The 15,033-nt window shown below is 31.7% G+C and overlaps 1 protein-coding gene across 2 annotated transcripts in view; it reads left to right on the top strand.

Annotated features, from left to right (window-relative positions):
- Lgr4 (Leucine-rich repeat-containing G protein-coupled receptor 4) overlaps positions 1–15,033 on the top strand; it is an 832,616-nt gene that overhangs the window by 457,464 nt on the left and 360,119 nt on the right. For both annotated transcript variants that reach the window (XM_072523012.1, XM_072523013.1), the window contains 3 exons: positions 11,271–11,357; positions 13,004–13,112; positions 13,165–13,239. In XM_072523012.1, coding sequence (XP_072379113.1) covers positions 11,271–11,357; positions 13,004–13,112; positions 13,165–13,239 — 271 coding nt within the window. The remainder of the gene's footprint in view (positions 1–11,270; positions 11,358–13,003; positions 13,113–13,164; positions 13,240–15,033) is intronic.

Genomic DNA, 15,033 nt, shown 5'->3' with positions numbered 1-15,033 from the left:
TTTCTCCCACCCAATCCAACAGCCGCGGCCTGTATTTCTTGACCATCTCTCAACTATGTTTAGTGAGTGTATCATATTACCTACACAAGTGCATTGGTTTGTTTTTGGTAGCAAGTTGCGAAGCGACAATTACAAAGTAATTTCACAGATAAACGTATTGAAAGATTTGGTGTATTTTCTTTGTATTTCATAAAAGGTAAAAAATAGTATTCTGAAAATTGTTTTTATTAACTAATAATCGATGGCATCTTCTGAAAAAGAGCAAGAACAACTACAACGACTATAGTCAGAATCCAGAAATCTAGGCAGTAAATTCTTGGAAATAATAGTGATGGTTCATTGCTATTGTAGGTCTTCCAATGGCGTACGAAAAATATTATAAGAAGTTACGACAAAGCTACTTGTATTAAATAAATATGTACCTATTTATAATTATGTTAATTTTAATATGATTATTAATGACATTTGGGTTATTATATAATTAATATAATATACATGGTGTTTGGTAACGAATGGCCATAACTTAATCTTAGATTCCTGAGATTAAAATAGGCTGATTTAAACTAACTTACTTTAGTACGAAAGTTGATAATAACCAAAATAAAGGGGGTCAAAGTTAAACTTTTATTTTTAAATATTTCGTGATAGACATGGGATAACAACACGAAATTTGGTAAGCTGGAGTTTTTTGGGACAAGAAATCAAAATTCGCCACTAAAAATGATGAAGGACGCCACATACATCTTTTAGTGCTCGTTTAATACGTTCAATTTTTTTTATCTCTCACTCGACATACTTTTAGAATCAAAACTTTTACTTCTCTTAATATTTTTACTTAGAAAAGATATACTACATCGCTGTACAACCCATTACCTTTTATTATTGTTTTATAAATTTGAATTAATTACAATAAATAATAATTTTATTTTAGATGGTAATAGTTACACCTCCCTAAAACCGCGATAGTCGGTGAAAGTCGGCTACTTAGGTATTCAGTTGTTTTGCTATCGAGGTAAACAGTGGTGTGATGACGATGAGTAGAATACTATTTTGCTGACGTCACGTTGCCCAGCAACCGTCGATTCTATTCGTCGTTGACGCTACGCAACGTGACGTCAGCAAAATAGTATTCTACTCATCGTGGCCCCACCGCAGGACATGACTAACATATCGATTAGATTATCTAAGCAGTGAACACTTATTTTACTGTTGTGAGTAATATGGAAAGTGAAAGCAGTAAAAGTAAACGACGTCCAAATTTTTCGATGGGAGAAAAAATTATTATATTCAATGTGTATTGTGGACTCCGTGAAAGGAATAAAAGTATGTCGGTCAACGATGTAGTTACCCTGTGTAGTGATTTGACTAAATTTTCGACGAGAAGTGTATACAGAATTGTAAACAATTTTAAACAAAGTGAAGGCAAATTGAATGATGGACCTGTTGAAACCATTGAAACACCAGAGGTAGAAAACGCATTCAGCTTGAAGATCATACCAAATATGCTATTCGGAGGAAATTTTTCGGAACGAAATCCCAACCTTAAAGAAAGTTGAAGTTGAAATAAATTCCGATAATTCAATATCCAAAATATCACGACGTGTTTTATTGCGAACATTAGAACAAATGAACATTAAATATATAAAAAGTAGCAGGAATAGTGTTCTTTTAGAAAAAGATGAAATTGTTTTGTGGCGGAGAAATTACTTACAAAAAATACGAGAGTATCGTCGTGAAGGACGAAAAGTATACATTTAGATGAAACTTGGCTAAATCAAGATCATACTGTCTCAAAGGTGTGGCAAGATTTGGAAATTAAAAGTCGTCGACAAGCCTTCATTGAATAGCTTTCATTAGGATTAAAAACACCAGTGGGTAAAGGACGGAGGCTCATAATAACACATATAGGCAGCGATTCGGGTTTTTTGGACAACGGCTTGTTACTATTCGAATCCAAGAAAACCAACGATTACCATGAGGAAATGGACGCTCAAAGATTCGAAGGTTGGTTTTCAAATATTCTACCAAGCCTTGAAGCAAATTCTGTCGTTGTTATGGACAATGCGTCGTACCACAGTCGACGGTTGGAGCCATCACCAATGACTGCCTGGCGAAATGGTGAAATTATCAACTGGCTCTCTCAAAAAAAATACCATTCAATGACAACATGTTGAAAGTACAATTATTAAACCTCGCGAGGATACATATACCCGTTTTAAAGAAATATGCAGTCGATGAAATGGCTCGTGCAAACAACATAATTGTACATCGCCTCCCTCCTTATCATTGTGAGCTGAACCCTATCGAGCTTATGTGGGCTCAAATAAAGAACTAAGTGGCAAGGGAAAACTTGAGTTTTAAAATGGAGGAGGTGAAGTGCTTGTTAGCTACTGCCATACAAAATGTCACACCTGAATCTTGGAAAAATTGTATAAGACACACTATAAAAGAAGAAGATAGAATGTGGGACTTAGACACAAGAGTGGACATTTCGGTTGAACCATTAATTATCAATGTAAATAATAGTGACCGTGATAGCTCTTCATCAGCCGATGAGTCGTCTTCATACGATGATTAATATTTTAACTTCCTGTGGAGGTCGAACCATTTTATTAAGATGTATTTCGTATATAAGTAAGTTTGTTTTGTTAACCTAGTTTTTAAACTCAAATACATTTTGTACCAATATACTTTGCTCTTAAAAAAAAATGAATACTTCTTATATATATTAGGTATATTCGATTCGATTTATTTTATTTAATTGTAATATATATGTGTGAGTGTTTATATGTTCACTAAAAGTAAAAGTTCACTTCATGTAATCGGCAAGTTCAGAATTGGATTTTCATAATTATGTAAATTAGTATATTAAAAATATAAGTAATTCCAATGAAAAGAAACCTTTCATTGAAATAACAGCAGAGTAAATCTCTCTACCTGCCTTTTTGATAATTAATTTTTGTAACAAACAAAAAATGTCATTAAAAAAAATTTAATGTCATAGAAAGTTTCTTTGTCTCGTATGTTTTGTACAAAATTATGGAATTAGAAAGTAAGTGTTTTTTTGTGATAAAAAGTATACACTTCAAAGGTAAATATAAGTCTTTAAGTTAAGTTTAAGTTAAGTTTTAAAAGTCACTGCAATAGTGTGAACGATACGCTACTGAATGCTAAGCTAGCAAGTCAATGAGCAATTTATCTCTCTCTATATTATGACAACGTTGATCTACTATTCCTTTCTACCGGTCCTAGAATGCGATGTTGTCATGTATGACTTTTACAAAGAATATTATCGTACTTTAGATGTTTTCTATATATATATATATATATATATATATATATATATATATATATATATATATATATATATATATATATATATATATAAGTATTGTATATAAATATAATATTATACATAAATATTGATGTTAGTAAATAAATTTTATTATATACCTTAACAAATACAAAACGATCATTAATATGATAATTTTGCTGCATGTCAATGATTAAATGATAAATTGCTAGAATATCTATCATTACAAACTGGCAACGATTTTGTGGGTATATCGCATTCACAGTTCGGAGAATTTACTGCCTACAAATTTAATTCTCAAGTATAATGATAGACTGTCTCAGTGAAGATCAACATAATGAAGAGGTAGTAAACGACAACTATTAAGATAGCGAAGAGGATATAGTAGATACGTAAGAAATATATTCTGATTAGGAGAATGAAATTGAAGATGAATACATAGAAGTCAGTCCCTCATAAGTACCTTAAATGAGGAAGTAAGTGGGCAAAACCCCCTACCACATTACAAACACGGGTAGTATATAACGACACTTGTGATTTTATCAAACATACAGACAAAGTTTTTCATCTGCTTATTCAATCTAGCAATTATATTTGTGGTTTCGGTATTTTTCATGGCTCCGTTTGTAGTTTTCTTTGTGGCTTGTGCAAAGATTTTTTTTACAGAAACGGAGGCATCGCATTGAGCTTTTTTACTTCTTGTTCGCGTAAAAGTTGTGTTAATTTTTTTTTTCTTTGTTCCTTGTTCGACCTACCATTGGTAGACCATTGGTCTACCAGACTCGGCGAATTTGTTTGAGGAGCCGATTACGTGTTCTGTTGCTTTTTGCAGAATCTTTTGGCTTATGCCTACCGACCTTAATATTATTGCTGGTGGTTTCGGCTATTAATTTGCTTTTTTAGCTGTTTTTCTGTCCCTGTTTTTTCTTCTTTCTTGTTTTGGGCATCTCTGCATACATTAGGCTGCAAAGGTATTTTGGTTCGTTTCTTGTATTTGAGCTCACTTCTCCGCAATACTTTTTTTGTCATTTTAGTATCCATTCGAACTGTCCATCCGACCTAACTTTCTACGGTTTCCATTGTCGTTACGTTAGCCTAGAGAATTAGGTTGTTCGTATCTCAAAACCGTTTTATTGCACCAACTTTGCTGGTTTTTCTGTCGTTGTCTCTTCGGTTGGTTTTTCTTTTGTCGGCTTGGCTTTGGCCATTCTGCAGATACTATCAGTTTAGGTGATTATTTGGTACCTGAAAATGCTTATTTGACTCAACCTCGAGTTTTCCTTGTTTTTTTTTTACATTACATACAAATTTTACATTTTTTTTTAACATACCTTAAGGTATGTCACTCAGAATTAAATTATAGATTAAATAATATAGAATTTGACATCCTAGATTCTAACGCGAGAATTAATATAGATAATATAATAGATAAAATATTCAATACACAGTGTAAAAAACTAAATAATCTAATTTGCAATAGTAAAAATCCCAATATTCATTATACAAGAAGTTTTTCGAACCATAATTTTTTCAATAGATTTATAAATTTAACAGATACTAAATTTAGTAATAGCGAGATACAACTTTTAGAGAAAAGATTTAAACACAACTTGCCCCAACATAATAATCAGAAAACTTTAGAATATTTAGGTGTAGAATGTGAAGTAGCATTAAACAAAACTGCTAACAATATCGAAAAGAGTATAATTGCAAAATCTATTACAGATGTGTGTAGTGAAACCAAAAATTCCTGTTACAAAGAGAATAAAACAGCCATTTCAATTAAAAATAAATCAATAGAAAACAACATAGTGTTTACAAAAGCAGACAAAGGTAACACTACTATTGCTATAGATAAAAGAGAATATAATAACAAAACAATAGAATTTTTAAATAATCAAAACATTGAAACGTTACACAAAGATCCAACAGAAAAGTATCAAAAACAAATTAAGCTAGCTTTAGAAAATTCAAAATCAATAGTAAATCCAATAGAACAGAAATACCTCAGTATCATGAACCCACAGCCTCCTAAATTATACTCTTTCATTAAACTACACAAACCGGATCACCCAATAAGACCTGTAGTGTCTTTTTATACAGCTCCGTCATATAAACTTTCAAAAAAACTGTGAGATTATTTTAGAACACACTAAATTTTCACCTAAATTTACCATAAAAAATACAATAGAACTAGTTAATAAAATACAACATTTTCAGTTACCTAACAACTCCAGATTAATTTCATTTGACGTAAAAAATCTTTTTCCTAGTATCCCTCCTACAGAAACTTTTATTCTAGTAAAAAACCTTTTAGACCAAAATAGTACAAATCCAATCATTACATCTGAAATTTTACATCTTCTTGAAGTTTGCATAAACCAAGACTACTTTGAATTTAATAATGAATTATATACAAATAACAGTGTAGGACTTATAATGGGCAATCCTCTAAGCCCATTGTTATCAGAAATTTTTATGGATCATCTAGAGACAAAGATTTCAAAACATCCCATATTCAAACAGTTTTTATATTGGTGGAGATACGTAGATGACGTACTGGTATGTTTCACAGGAACTAACAGGCAACTCGACCAATTTTTATCGTATATTAATTCTCTTCATAGTCATATTGAATTTACAATAAAAACAGAACAAAATCAATCCATAAATTTGTTTTATTTAAAAATTACCAGACTTAAAAACAAACATGACTTCTCCATATTTCGTAAACCCACCCATACTGACACGACTATTCACAATTCATCATCCCATCCCACACAACATAAACTGGCAGCCTATCATAGTATGTTACATAGATTAACAGCAATTCCTATGTCAAAATACAATTTTGAGACAGAATTAAATATCATTAAGCAAATAGCAGTAAACAATGGATACACCGAACAAACAATTAATAAAATGTTAAATCAAAAACTACACAAGAAAGCCCTGAACTTAGTATTTCCACCACCAGAGAAAAAACCGAGTACCTTCTGCTCGATTACATATACAGGCAAAATATCAACAAAAATAGCCAAACACATAAAAAAGAAAGGAATAACACCAGCTTTCAGAACAAATAACAACCTAGGCAAATATATTAAAAACAATAAGAGCCAACATAAAAAACACTTACACAGTGGTGTGTACAAACTTAAATGTGGCGACTGCCCAAAAACTTACATTGGTCAAACAGGTGGAAATTTTAATAAACAAATAGCAGAACATAAAAGGGTTTTCAATAATAGAAAAACATTCTACATACGCATTTCACCTTCTAGATCATAATTATTCTTTTAATGACGAATTTAAAATTCTACACATTCAAAATAAAGGCCTTAAGCTATCTTTGTTAGAATCTATGGAAATCAACAAATTAAAAAACACAGATATAATTCTGAATGACCAGCTTGAGACAAACAGTTCTCCCCTCCTCAACCTATTTCATTAGAGACTATAAAGTGTAAACCCATGCCAAAAACAGATCATTTAAGAAAGGCAATCAGCCGAAACAGCTGTAGTGATAAGAATTTAAAATAAATTTTGTGGAAGTTTTGAAAACAAAGTTTTCAGTGTTTTATTGTTACATAATTGACTTTTGATTGAATTCCCTAAAAATATATTTCAGAGCCATATGTGGGCATCAAATCGTGTCATTCGCAGTCTCAAGAACTTTTCGAAGACTGTTTTTAGCAAACAAAAATCTAATAAAATATAAATGTTACAACAGTGATCTGATTGCAAAAATGAATTTATTTTTAAATGAAAATTTTAAACCACTATTGACAAAAGAAAAATTCTCCTCCTTTTGCAGATGCTTTTACGGATATGAAATACTATCAAGCCAATATTGTTCAACTTAATAAAATACCATTATATGCACAAGATTTCGAAATATTCATAATGTAATATCCTAAATCAAGCTTTAATAAAATGCATTCTGAATTGTCTCGGTTAAACTGTTTATAAAATATATACAGATGAGTCAAAAACGCAAGAAAATGCAAGTTTTGCATTGTTTGTTTTAAGCGTGGATCATATTGGAAATCACAGACTAAAATTATTGTTCCATTTTTATAAGTCAAAGACTTTTGCAATCGAAATAGCAATAAAGTAGTATACATCTAATATATGCACGAATGTATCAATAGTTTCAGATTCAAAGTCAGTATTATAAACCAATAGCGGTTATCTACAAAATCAATTCAATTTAAAAGGTACAAAAAGGTTTGCCACTCCTAGTGAGGGGGGAACGGAAAACATTGATTTAACCAGAATAGGGTAGTTGGAGGCAAAAACGCGCAGTTTTGTTATCTCCTGTCGTCTTCAGAAATTATAACAGTTTAGAACTTTTCTAATGTTATCACAGGAGAGCTTACATTTTGTTTTTCCATTTTAAGTATCGACAGTAGTTCTATAAGTTCACTAATAAATGAACGTTAATCTAAAATAGAACTGTATTTGGACAAGTCCTCAGAGAATCCTACTGAATTTAAAAATCTAACAGAGCTCATTTTTGTTGGCTTTGAAAGCTTTAAAAAAATATCGTCCTTTCCAAAAAAGGCATCTTTTGTTGTTTCACGAAAACGAAATGTTGTGGCCAGTCGCTTAAAAAATACGCCTTCATAACCATCATCATTTACTTGGCAGACTTTGGCGACAAATAATCTGTATGATTTTTTACAAAAACCTCCATTACGACAAAGTCATCAGGTAAAATATTTGCTAGAATATCAATGTCTTGCTCTTCATCGCTATCGAAAAAATTAATGCCACTAGAATCAATACTTTATTGAGAGTGCTATTAATTCATCAGATGATAAATCGTTGAAAACTTACCTTTTCATAGCACTAACTTTAGCACTTTAAAATTTGATTCGTTGATTATTCATTAATGCTTTCCTTTGCTTCTCTTTTTATGATTCCTTCTTTTCTTCTTGTTCTTCTAATAGTCGCTCCTTATTAGGTGTCGATGTTAGTAGAGTTGACTTTAAAGTTTTTCTTGTTCGTTTCCTTTTTATCTTAATTTTTGGGAAGATAATAATGTCTGAAGGTGAAATTACTTTTGATTTCTTGGATCTTGGTTAGAACTGCTTCAAATCTGCGTAAAGACTGGACAACATTTTCTTTTTCCAACCTTTGCCGTAGTGTCGCTTCATCAAATCCTACAGCTTTTGCTGTATAACAGAAATATGCTTTATTGTCACTGAAAATTGTACAATTTTATGGACAAAGCTTACAAAAAGTCAAAAAAATAACAATAACAAATAAAATTTAAATAATTAAATTTAAATTAAAATTAAATTTAATTTAAATTAATTTTAAATAATATAATTTAAAATTGAATAATAAAACCTTACGAACTAGTTTACGAATAAGTTTAAGTTGCTGCATATGATACCCAAATATATAAAAAATTACTTTAGTTGGTTGTACCTAAACGTACTGTAACTTCTTAGTTATTCGTTAAGAAACTCTTCCACTAAATAATATGGTCTTTCAGATAGATAGGCTTTTGTCAATTTACGAAACTTAAGGAACGAAGTTGTAGATTTAGAAGTCAAATGGAGATGGTTGTACAATATTTTTGCCGAAAATAATATAAAATCCACAAGGAAAATAATTCCTGTAGCTGGCTGTATACCACGTATAACAAAAGAGGTTAGTCTTTGTATGTGGGTATATTTTATAACTATATAAAATATACCCACATACAAAGACTAACCTCTTTTGAAAATAATATAGATTTCTTTACTAACTCAGTGGATGGGATAGGTAAATACATATCACAGCTTGAATTTCTAGTGGAGTAGTCATGATTAGGTCTTGCTGTAAAAACATGTAGGTGTTTACGAATTAAGCAAACAATTTCTAGAAAAAGTCTGTCTGACGTATAGAAACGCCATTATTAATAAGTTCACGAGCTTCGCACAAAATAACTTCTGTTAAAGGCTTGCGCTTTGATTTTTTTTGTAGTTTCTTTAAAACAGAAACCAAGATTTAGATGAATTAAATATTTATGTCCGCAATAAGTAGGAACAAAATTAATTCATGATAATGGGGAAAAATACGCATTCGTAGTTTTCCCCATAACTCTCGCGTATTTTTGCCCCATTCGGCAACATTGTCAAAACCATCTGTTGGGATTTTAAGGACCTAACCTCAATCGAAAACTCAACATAGTAACCCACAATTAAGCCAAGAAAGTACCAGAATAAACTAATTCAACGAAACATGCCAATTTGATTTTATCACAAATTAATCTTGTTACACACTGCATACTGCACACTGTTGCCAAACGTTTGTAACTAAAATCGGTTCAAACTGGACATGAACGGCAAATTTAAATGAGGTTCGTTCTTTTGCCCCGTGCGTGTTTTTACCCCCAACTACCCTATTATGTAAGCCGTGGTAGAAAAAAAGATTTTAAACAAGAAATGTAGCTAAAATTATTTTGATCAAAATTGTTTATTGGCACTTTTTTTGTAGAATGAACCGTTCTCTCAGAAACAATGCTTGCAGCGACCGTCGATTTTGAATGTCGGTTACGTGCGTGAAATCAATTCGTTAAATAAAATTTGTATCGACTCGAGGATAAAAATTATATATTTTTTTATCAAACCATTCTATCGAAAAATATCAGTAGATGTCAATCAATAAAATGAATTACTTTCATTGACCGATCACTGCTTTTGCCTAATTTTGAAATATGCCAAAAAACGTTCACTTTAATCTTTCACATTACCTAATGGGGGTTTATGGGGAAGTCCAATGATAGTAGTGGAAAACTTTTTGCATCAATTTTGGGGTGTCAAAATTGACATTCAACAAAATTCAGCTTTTTCACAGAGTAAATGAAGGACGACTGGACTATTTGTAATTATTTTTTGCTGAAATTCAAAACTACTTGTTATCATTCTATTTCATATACTAATGCGTTGTTTCTTTGTTATGAGATTCCTCTTCCTATATAATAATAAATATTATAAATGTAAATTTCGTGTCTGAAGATTTTACTTTTTACGGTGTATTTTACAATTAGTAAATTTATGAATATTAAAATGAACCAGTAAATGTGTTAGATAGATTCTTCTTCTTAAAGTGCCCTCTCCTCAATGGAGGTTGGCTACTACAATTTTAAACTCTTCTCTATCTTCAGCTGTTCTTATTAGCTGTTCAAAAATTAGCCCTGTTCATTGTCGTATGTTTCTGAGCCACGATAGTCTTTTCCTTCCTAGGCCTCTCTTTCCCTCGATTTTTCCTTTCACTACAAGTTGGGCATACTGGTACTTATTATTTCTCAGTATGTGGCCTAGGTATGATGTTTTTCTAACTTTTACCGTGTTAAAAAGTTCTCTTTCCTTGCCTATTCTATGCAGCACTTCTTCGTTTGAGGTATGCAATGTCCATGAAATTTTGAGTATGTCCATGAATTTATTCTCCGGTAGATCCACATTTCAAAAGCCTCCAATTTATTTACGGTTGATGTTTTAAGGGTCCACGTTTCAACTGCATATAGAAGAGTCGACCAGACGCAGCATTTTGATAAACGTAGTCGAATTTCGAGTTTTATTCGAGAATCACAAAGCAGTTTTTTTATTTTTCCGAAAGATTTTCTGGCCTGTTCTATTCTTGATCAGGATTTAGGCTGCTATCGATCCAGCATCCCAGGTACTTAAATCTATTGACCTGTTCTAAAATGAGCCCATTTATTTTGCAAGGTTGAGGTACGTTTTGGTTTTTTCGGATTGACATCACTTTGGTTTTTTTAATGTTTATTTTCATACCAAATTGCTCACAGGTCGAGTTGGTCTTGCCGATGAGTCGTTGTAGTCCTAAGTCGGAATCCGCAATTAACACTGTATCAGATAATTATTGATTATATCAAGAAAAAAAAATAAATGTTTAGTCTAAACTAAACTACTAAAATGTTATAAATATTAAATATTTTCAGATGATGAGCATGATGATGAATACTGGGATCATTTGTATAGAAAAAATCCTGCAGCAGAACACGATGATTGGAACAATAAAACGTGTTGTAAGTATTTTAAAATAATAATTTTTGAGTTTTTTTTTTACTTTTAATTTGGTACCAAATGTTGTGTAAAGTGCAAACCTTAATTGCTTGTTGTTTTATTTTTCATTGCAACGTAAAATAAATCTGGATGGGTAGACACAAGCGAAAGTTTTGTCTTGGAATTTGTGTAATCGAAGAATTCTATGTTTAACGACACGACGCTCACCATGCAAACCAGCGCTTAGTTATTTTGAGATTGAGATTAATACTGTTCAGCATTTTTAAACCGAGATATTCCAATTTTCTTGATTTAATTGTATTTAAAATTTCTATTTATTTATTAATCCTTCTCAGAACCTCTTTGTTGGTGACGTGTTCTGTCCACGATATTTTCAGAATTCTTCTATACGCCCACAACTCGAATGATTCTAGTTTTTTCATTGATGTCGCATTCAAGGTCCAAGATTCCATTCCATAAAATAAAGTCGAAAAAACATAGCACCTCGCCAACCTAACTCGTCGTTTCAATTTTAAATCCCCTGTACATAGCACTCTTCTCATTTTGTTGAAATTTGCTCCAGCCTTTTCTATTCTGATTTTGATCTCCTGAATGTAATCATTTGTGGAGTTAATTATTGTTCCCAAATATGCATATTTGTCCATTTGTTCGACGTTGCTTCTGTTTATTAGAAGATTCTCATTATTTCTTTGAGTTTTCGATATTCTTATAAATTTCGTCTTCTTGACGTTCATTTTTAGGCCATATTTTTTTCCAAACTCCGCTATTCTGGTCACCAGTCTCTGAAGATCTTCAATATTTTCAGCTAAGATCACAGTGTCGTCAGCATATTTAATGTTGTTAATGGGAACTCTATTAACCTTTATTCCAGCTAGTTTACCCTAAAGAGCGTTTTTCAGAATCTCTTCGGAGTAGACATAAAAAAGAATTGGCGACAATACGCATCCCTGTCTCACTCCACATCTAATTTCAATTTCTTCTGATAGCTGTTCGTTAACACGTACTTTTGCTCGCTGTTTATAGTATGAATTTGATATGATCCTGAGGTCCTTGTAGTAAATCTTCTTTGACTTAAGGATATTCATTAACTGTTTATGTCGTACTTTATCGAATGCTTATTTATAATCAATAAAACATGCATATATATCCTGATTGACGTCTAGGCATCTTTGTATCAGTATATTAAGTGAAAAAAGAGCTTCACGCGTTCCTAGGCTTTTGCGAAAACCAAATTGTGTATCATTAACGTCTATGTCCAGTTTGTTAAAAAATTTTTTTATGGGTGACTTTTAGTAGTAACTTTAGCACATGAGACATCAAGCTAATGGTGCAGTAATCGCTGCATTCTCTTTCGTTTTTTTTTCGGAAGACAAATAAAAATCGACGTTAACCATTCTTTGGGTAATACGCCTGAACTATAAATTTGGTTCAAGAGTGTCACTAAAACATCAATGTGCTTCGTATCTGGAATTTTTGGGATTTCTATAGGAAGCATGTCAGGTCCAGGGCTTTTCCCATTCTTCATTGTTTCCCATTCTTCATTTTCGTTAATACATATTTATAAGTATGTGTTTGCCCATTTTAAAAATTAAACTAAATTCTGCCTTAATTTCGTATTCCGATTGTAATTACTTTTTTTATATTACAGCTTTTTCATATAACGGTCCTTGCAAATGTCGAAAAGAAGATTTGCTTTGTAAATACCAGAACTATGACAAAGCTCCAGTGGATTTACCAGCAGCTGATATAAATATTTTGTAAGTTTTAAGAAAATACTAAGGCGTTTAGCATTAACGTTAAAATTTTTAGGGATTTTACTGGAAATAATTTTAAAAATTTGACTGTTGATTCTTTAAAACATGTTCCGGATACAGTGGAAAAATTGTAAGTACTACAATATTTATTCTAAAGTATAGTTCTGCTACGTACTTCTAAGATATATTAGAAAAGATACAGAAATAAACAAAAAGATAAATGGGTAAAATTACTTAAGATAAGATAAGATAGAAAAAGGGCGCCACTTAATATTTTTCCATATTCCATTTTTATTTTGTCGTATTTGTCATAAGCGTTTGAAATCATATTTTCACATATTACCGACAGTCTTATTAATAATTATTAATATTTTCCCATTAATATTTATTAATTTAACATTTTATGATGCTGACCTTTTCCCATTCGATATTTAATTTGTATAAGTAAGCTTATTTCCTTAGTTTTTTACACTCACTTAATATTAAAATTGTTTTTAATAAATTTTTCCATGTTCTCTTTGATTTCTTGTACAAAGAAACAGTTTCTGTTTTTTATTGGTTGTTTTAACGTTTCTTTTATTTTCTTTGAGTCGATTGAAGTTGATTATTTATAATAATTATTTCTTTAATATATTCTTTAAGTAGTACAGTTTAGGTAGGGACCCAGTTCTGTGGAGAATAACTGGAACCCCTGTCCAAGGATACGAGAGAAACCGTAATGGTGATGACGGCTGAAAGGAAAATCTTTGGAACGTCGGCTTCAGCGGAAGCGACATGCCTGAAAAACGGCAGCTGGTTTGCCAGTAATTGTATTGAGTGGAAGCCATATACAGAATAGTACCCTGTATGAATGAAACCACCTAAACAGCGTATACATAGAGGTGTTGAAAGCCAATGAAAGGACAACTACTTATTAATAAAGCATTGGATAATGATAGGTGGAATCAAAATTAATGATATTGATATTAGTCGATATTGATCATTTGAGGAACGCGGATGACATGGTGTTAATTGCAAGTAGTTAAAAAGAACTTCAACTTCCAATTGATATTGTTACCACAGATTGTAATGAATATGGGCTGAAACTAATCACACAAAAAAAGGATTATACTAAAAACCCAATATAACCAGAAGTGGTAACCGCTTATAAAGAATAACTTGAGAGAACCAACCAACTTGCCTTGGTTGTAATCAAAATGAGAACTGCACTATGAGTAAAGAAATTAGAATACGGTTACAGAAGCCCAGAGCTGCATTTCAAGATAAATACAATCTTATGTGGAAACAGTATCACTTATAGACTGAATATTAGAATAGTAAGAAGTTATGTATGTATTTTCTTCACTTTTATATGATGTCAAAGGCGCTGAATCTTGACGGATATATTTTCAGAAAACTGGAACCCTTTGAATTGGCAGTAATCGAAGAATCCTACGAATAAGGTGGATAGATAAAATTTGTAACGAAGTTGTTTTGTAGATGTTGTGAAAAGTTACAGAACAAACAATTAGAAATGTTCATAACAGTTTAAAATTGTAAACTGGAATATTTTGCACATGTTATGCGATACCGAGAGAGGTATGATATTCTTCGTTTAATAATATACAACGAAAGATGGACGGAAGAAGGGACCAGGTCGAAGAAGAACGTCATGGCTCAGAAACTCGAAGAAATGTTTTAATAGATCCTCACATTTTTTTTTCCGAGCTGCCATCAACAAAATTAGTATAGACAATTTGGTAGCAAACGTACGATGGTCGGACATGGCACAGTCAAAGGAGGAATTATTTTGTATTTACTTTTCTATTTTTTTTTTTATTTCCTGGCATACCAATTTTTAATGACCACATAATGTGCTTTGTGCCTATTAATTAGCCAGTCCAGACCTGTTTTCTGTTAAAGGATCTATTATAATTATGAGTTT

Source organism: Diabrotica undecimpunctata, chromosome 2, assembly GCF_040954645.1.
Source record: "Diabrotica undecimpunctata isolate CICGRU chromosome 2, icDiaUnde3, whole genome shotgun sequence".
In the NCBI taxonomy this organism is placed as follows: Eukaryota; Metazoa; Arthropoda; class Insecta; order Coleoptera; family Chrysomelidae; genus Diabrotica; species Diabrotica undecimpunctata.
Note: the sequence above shows the minus strand (reverse complement) of the source record. Positions and strands in the feature narration are given on the sequence as shown.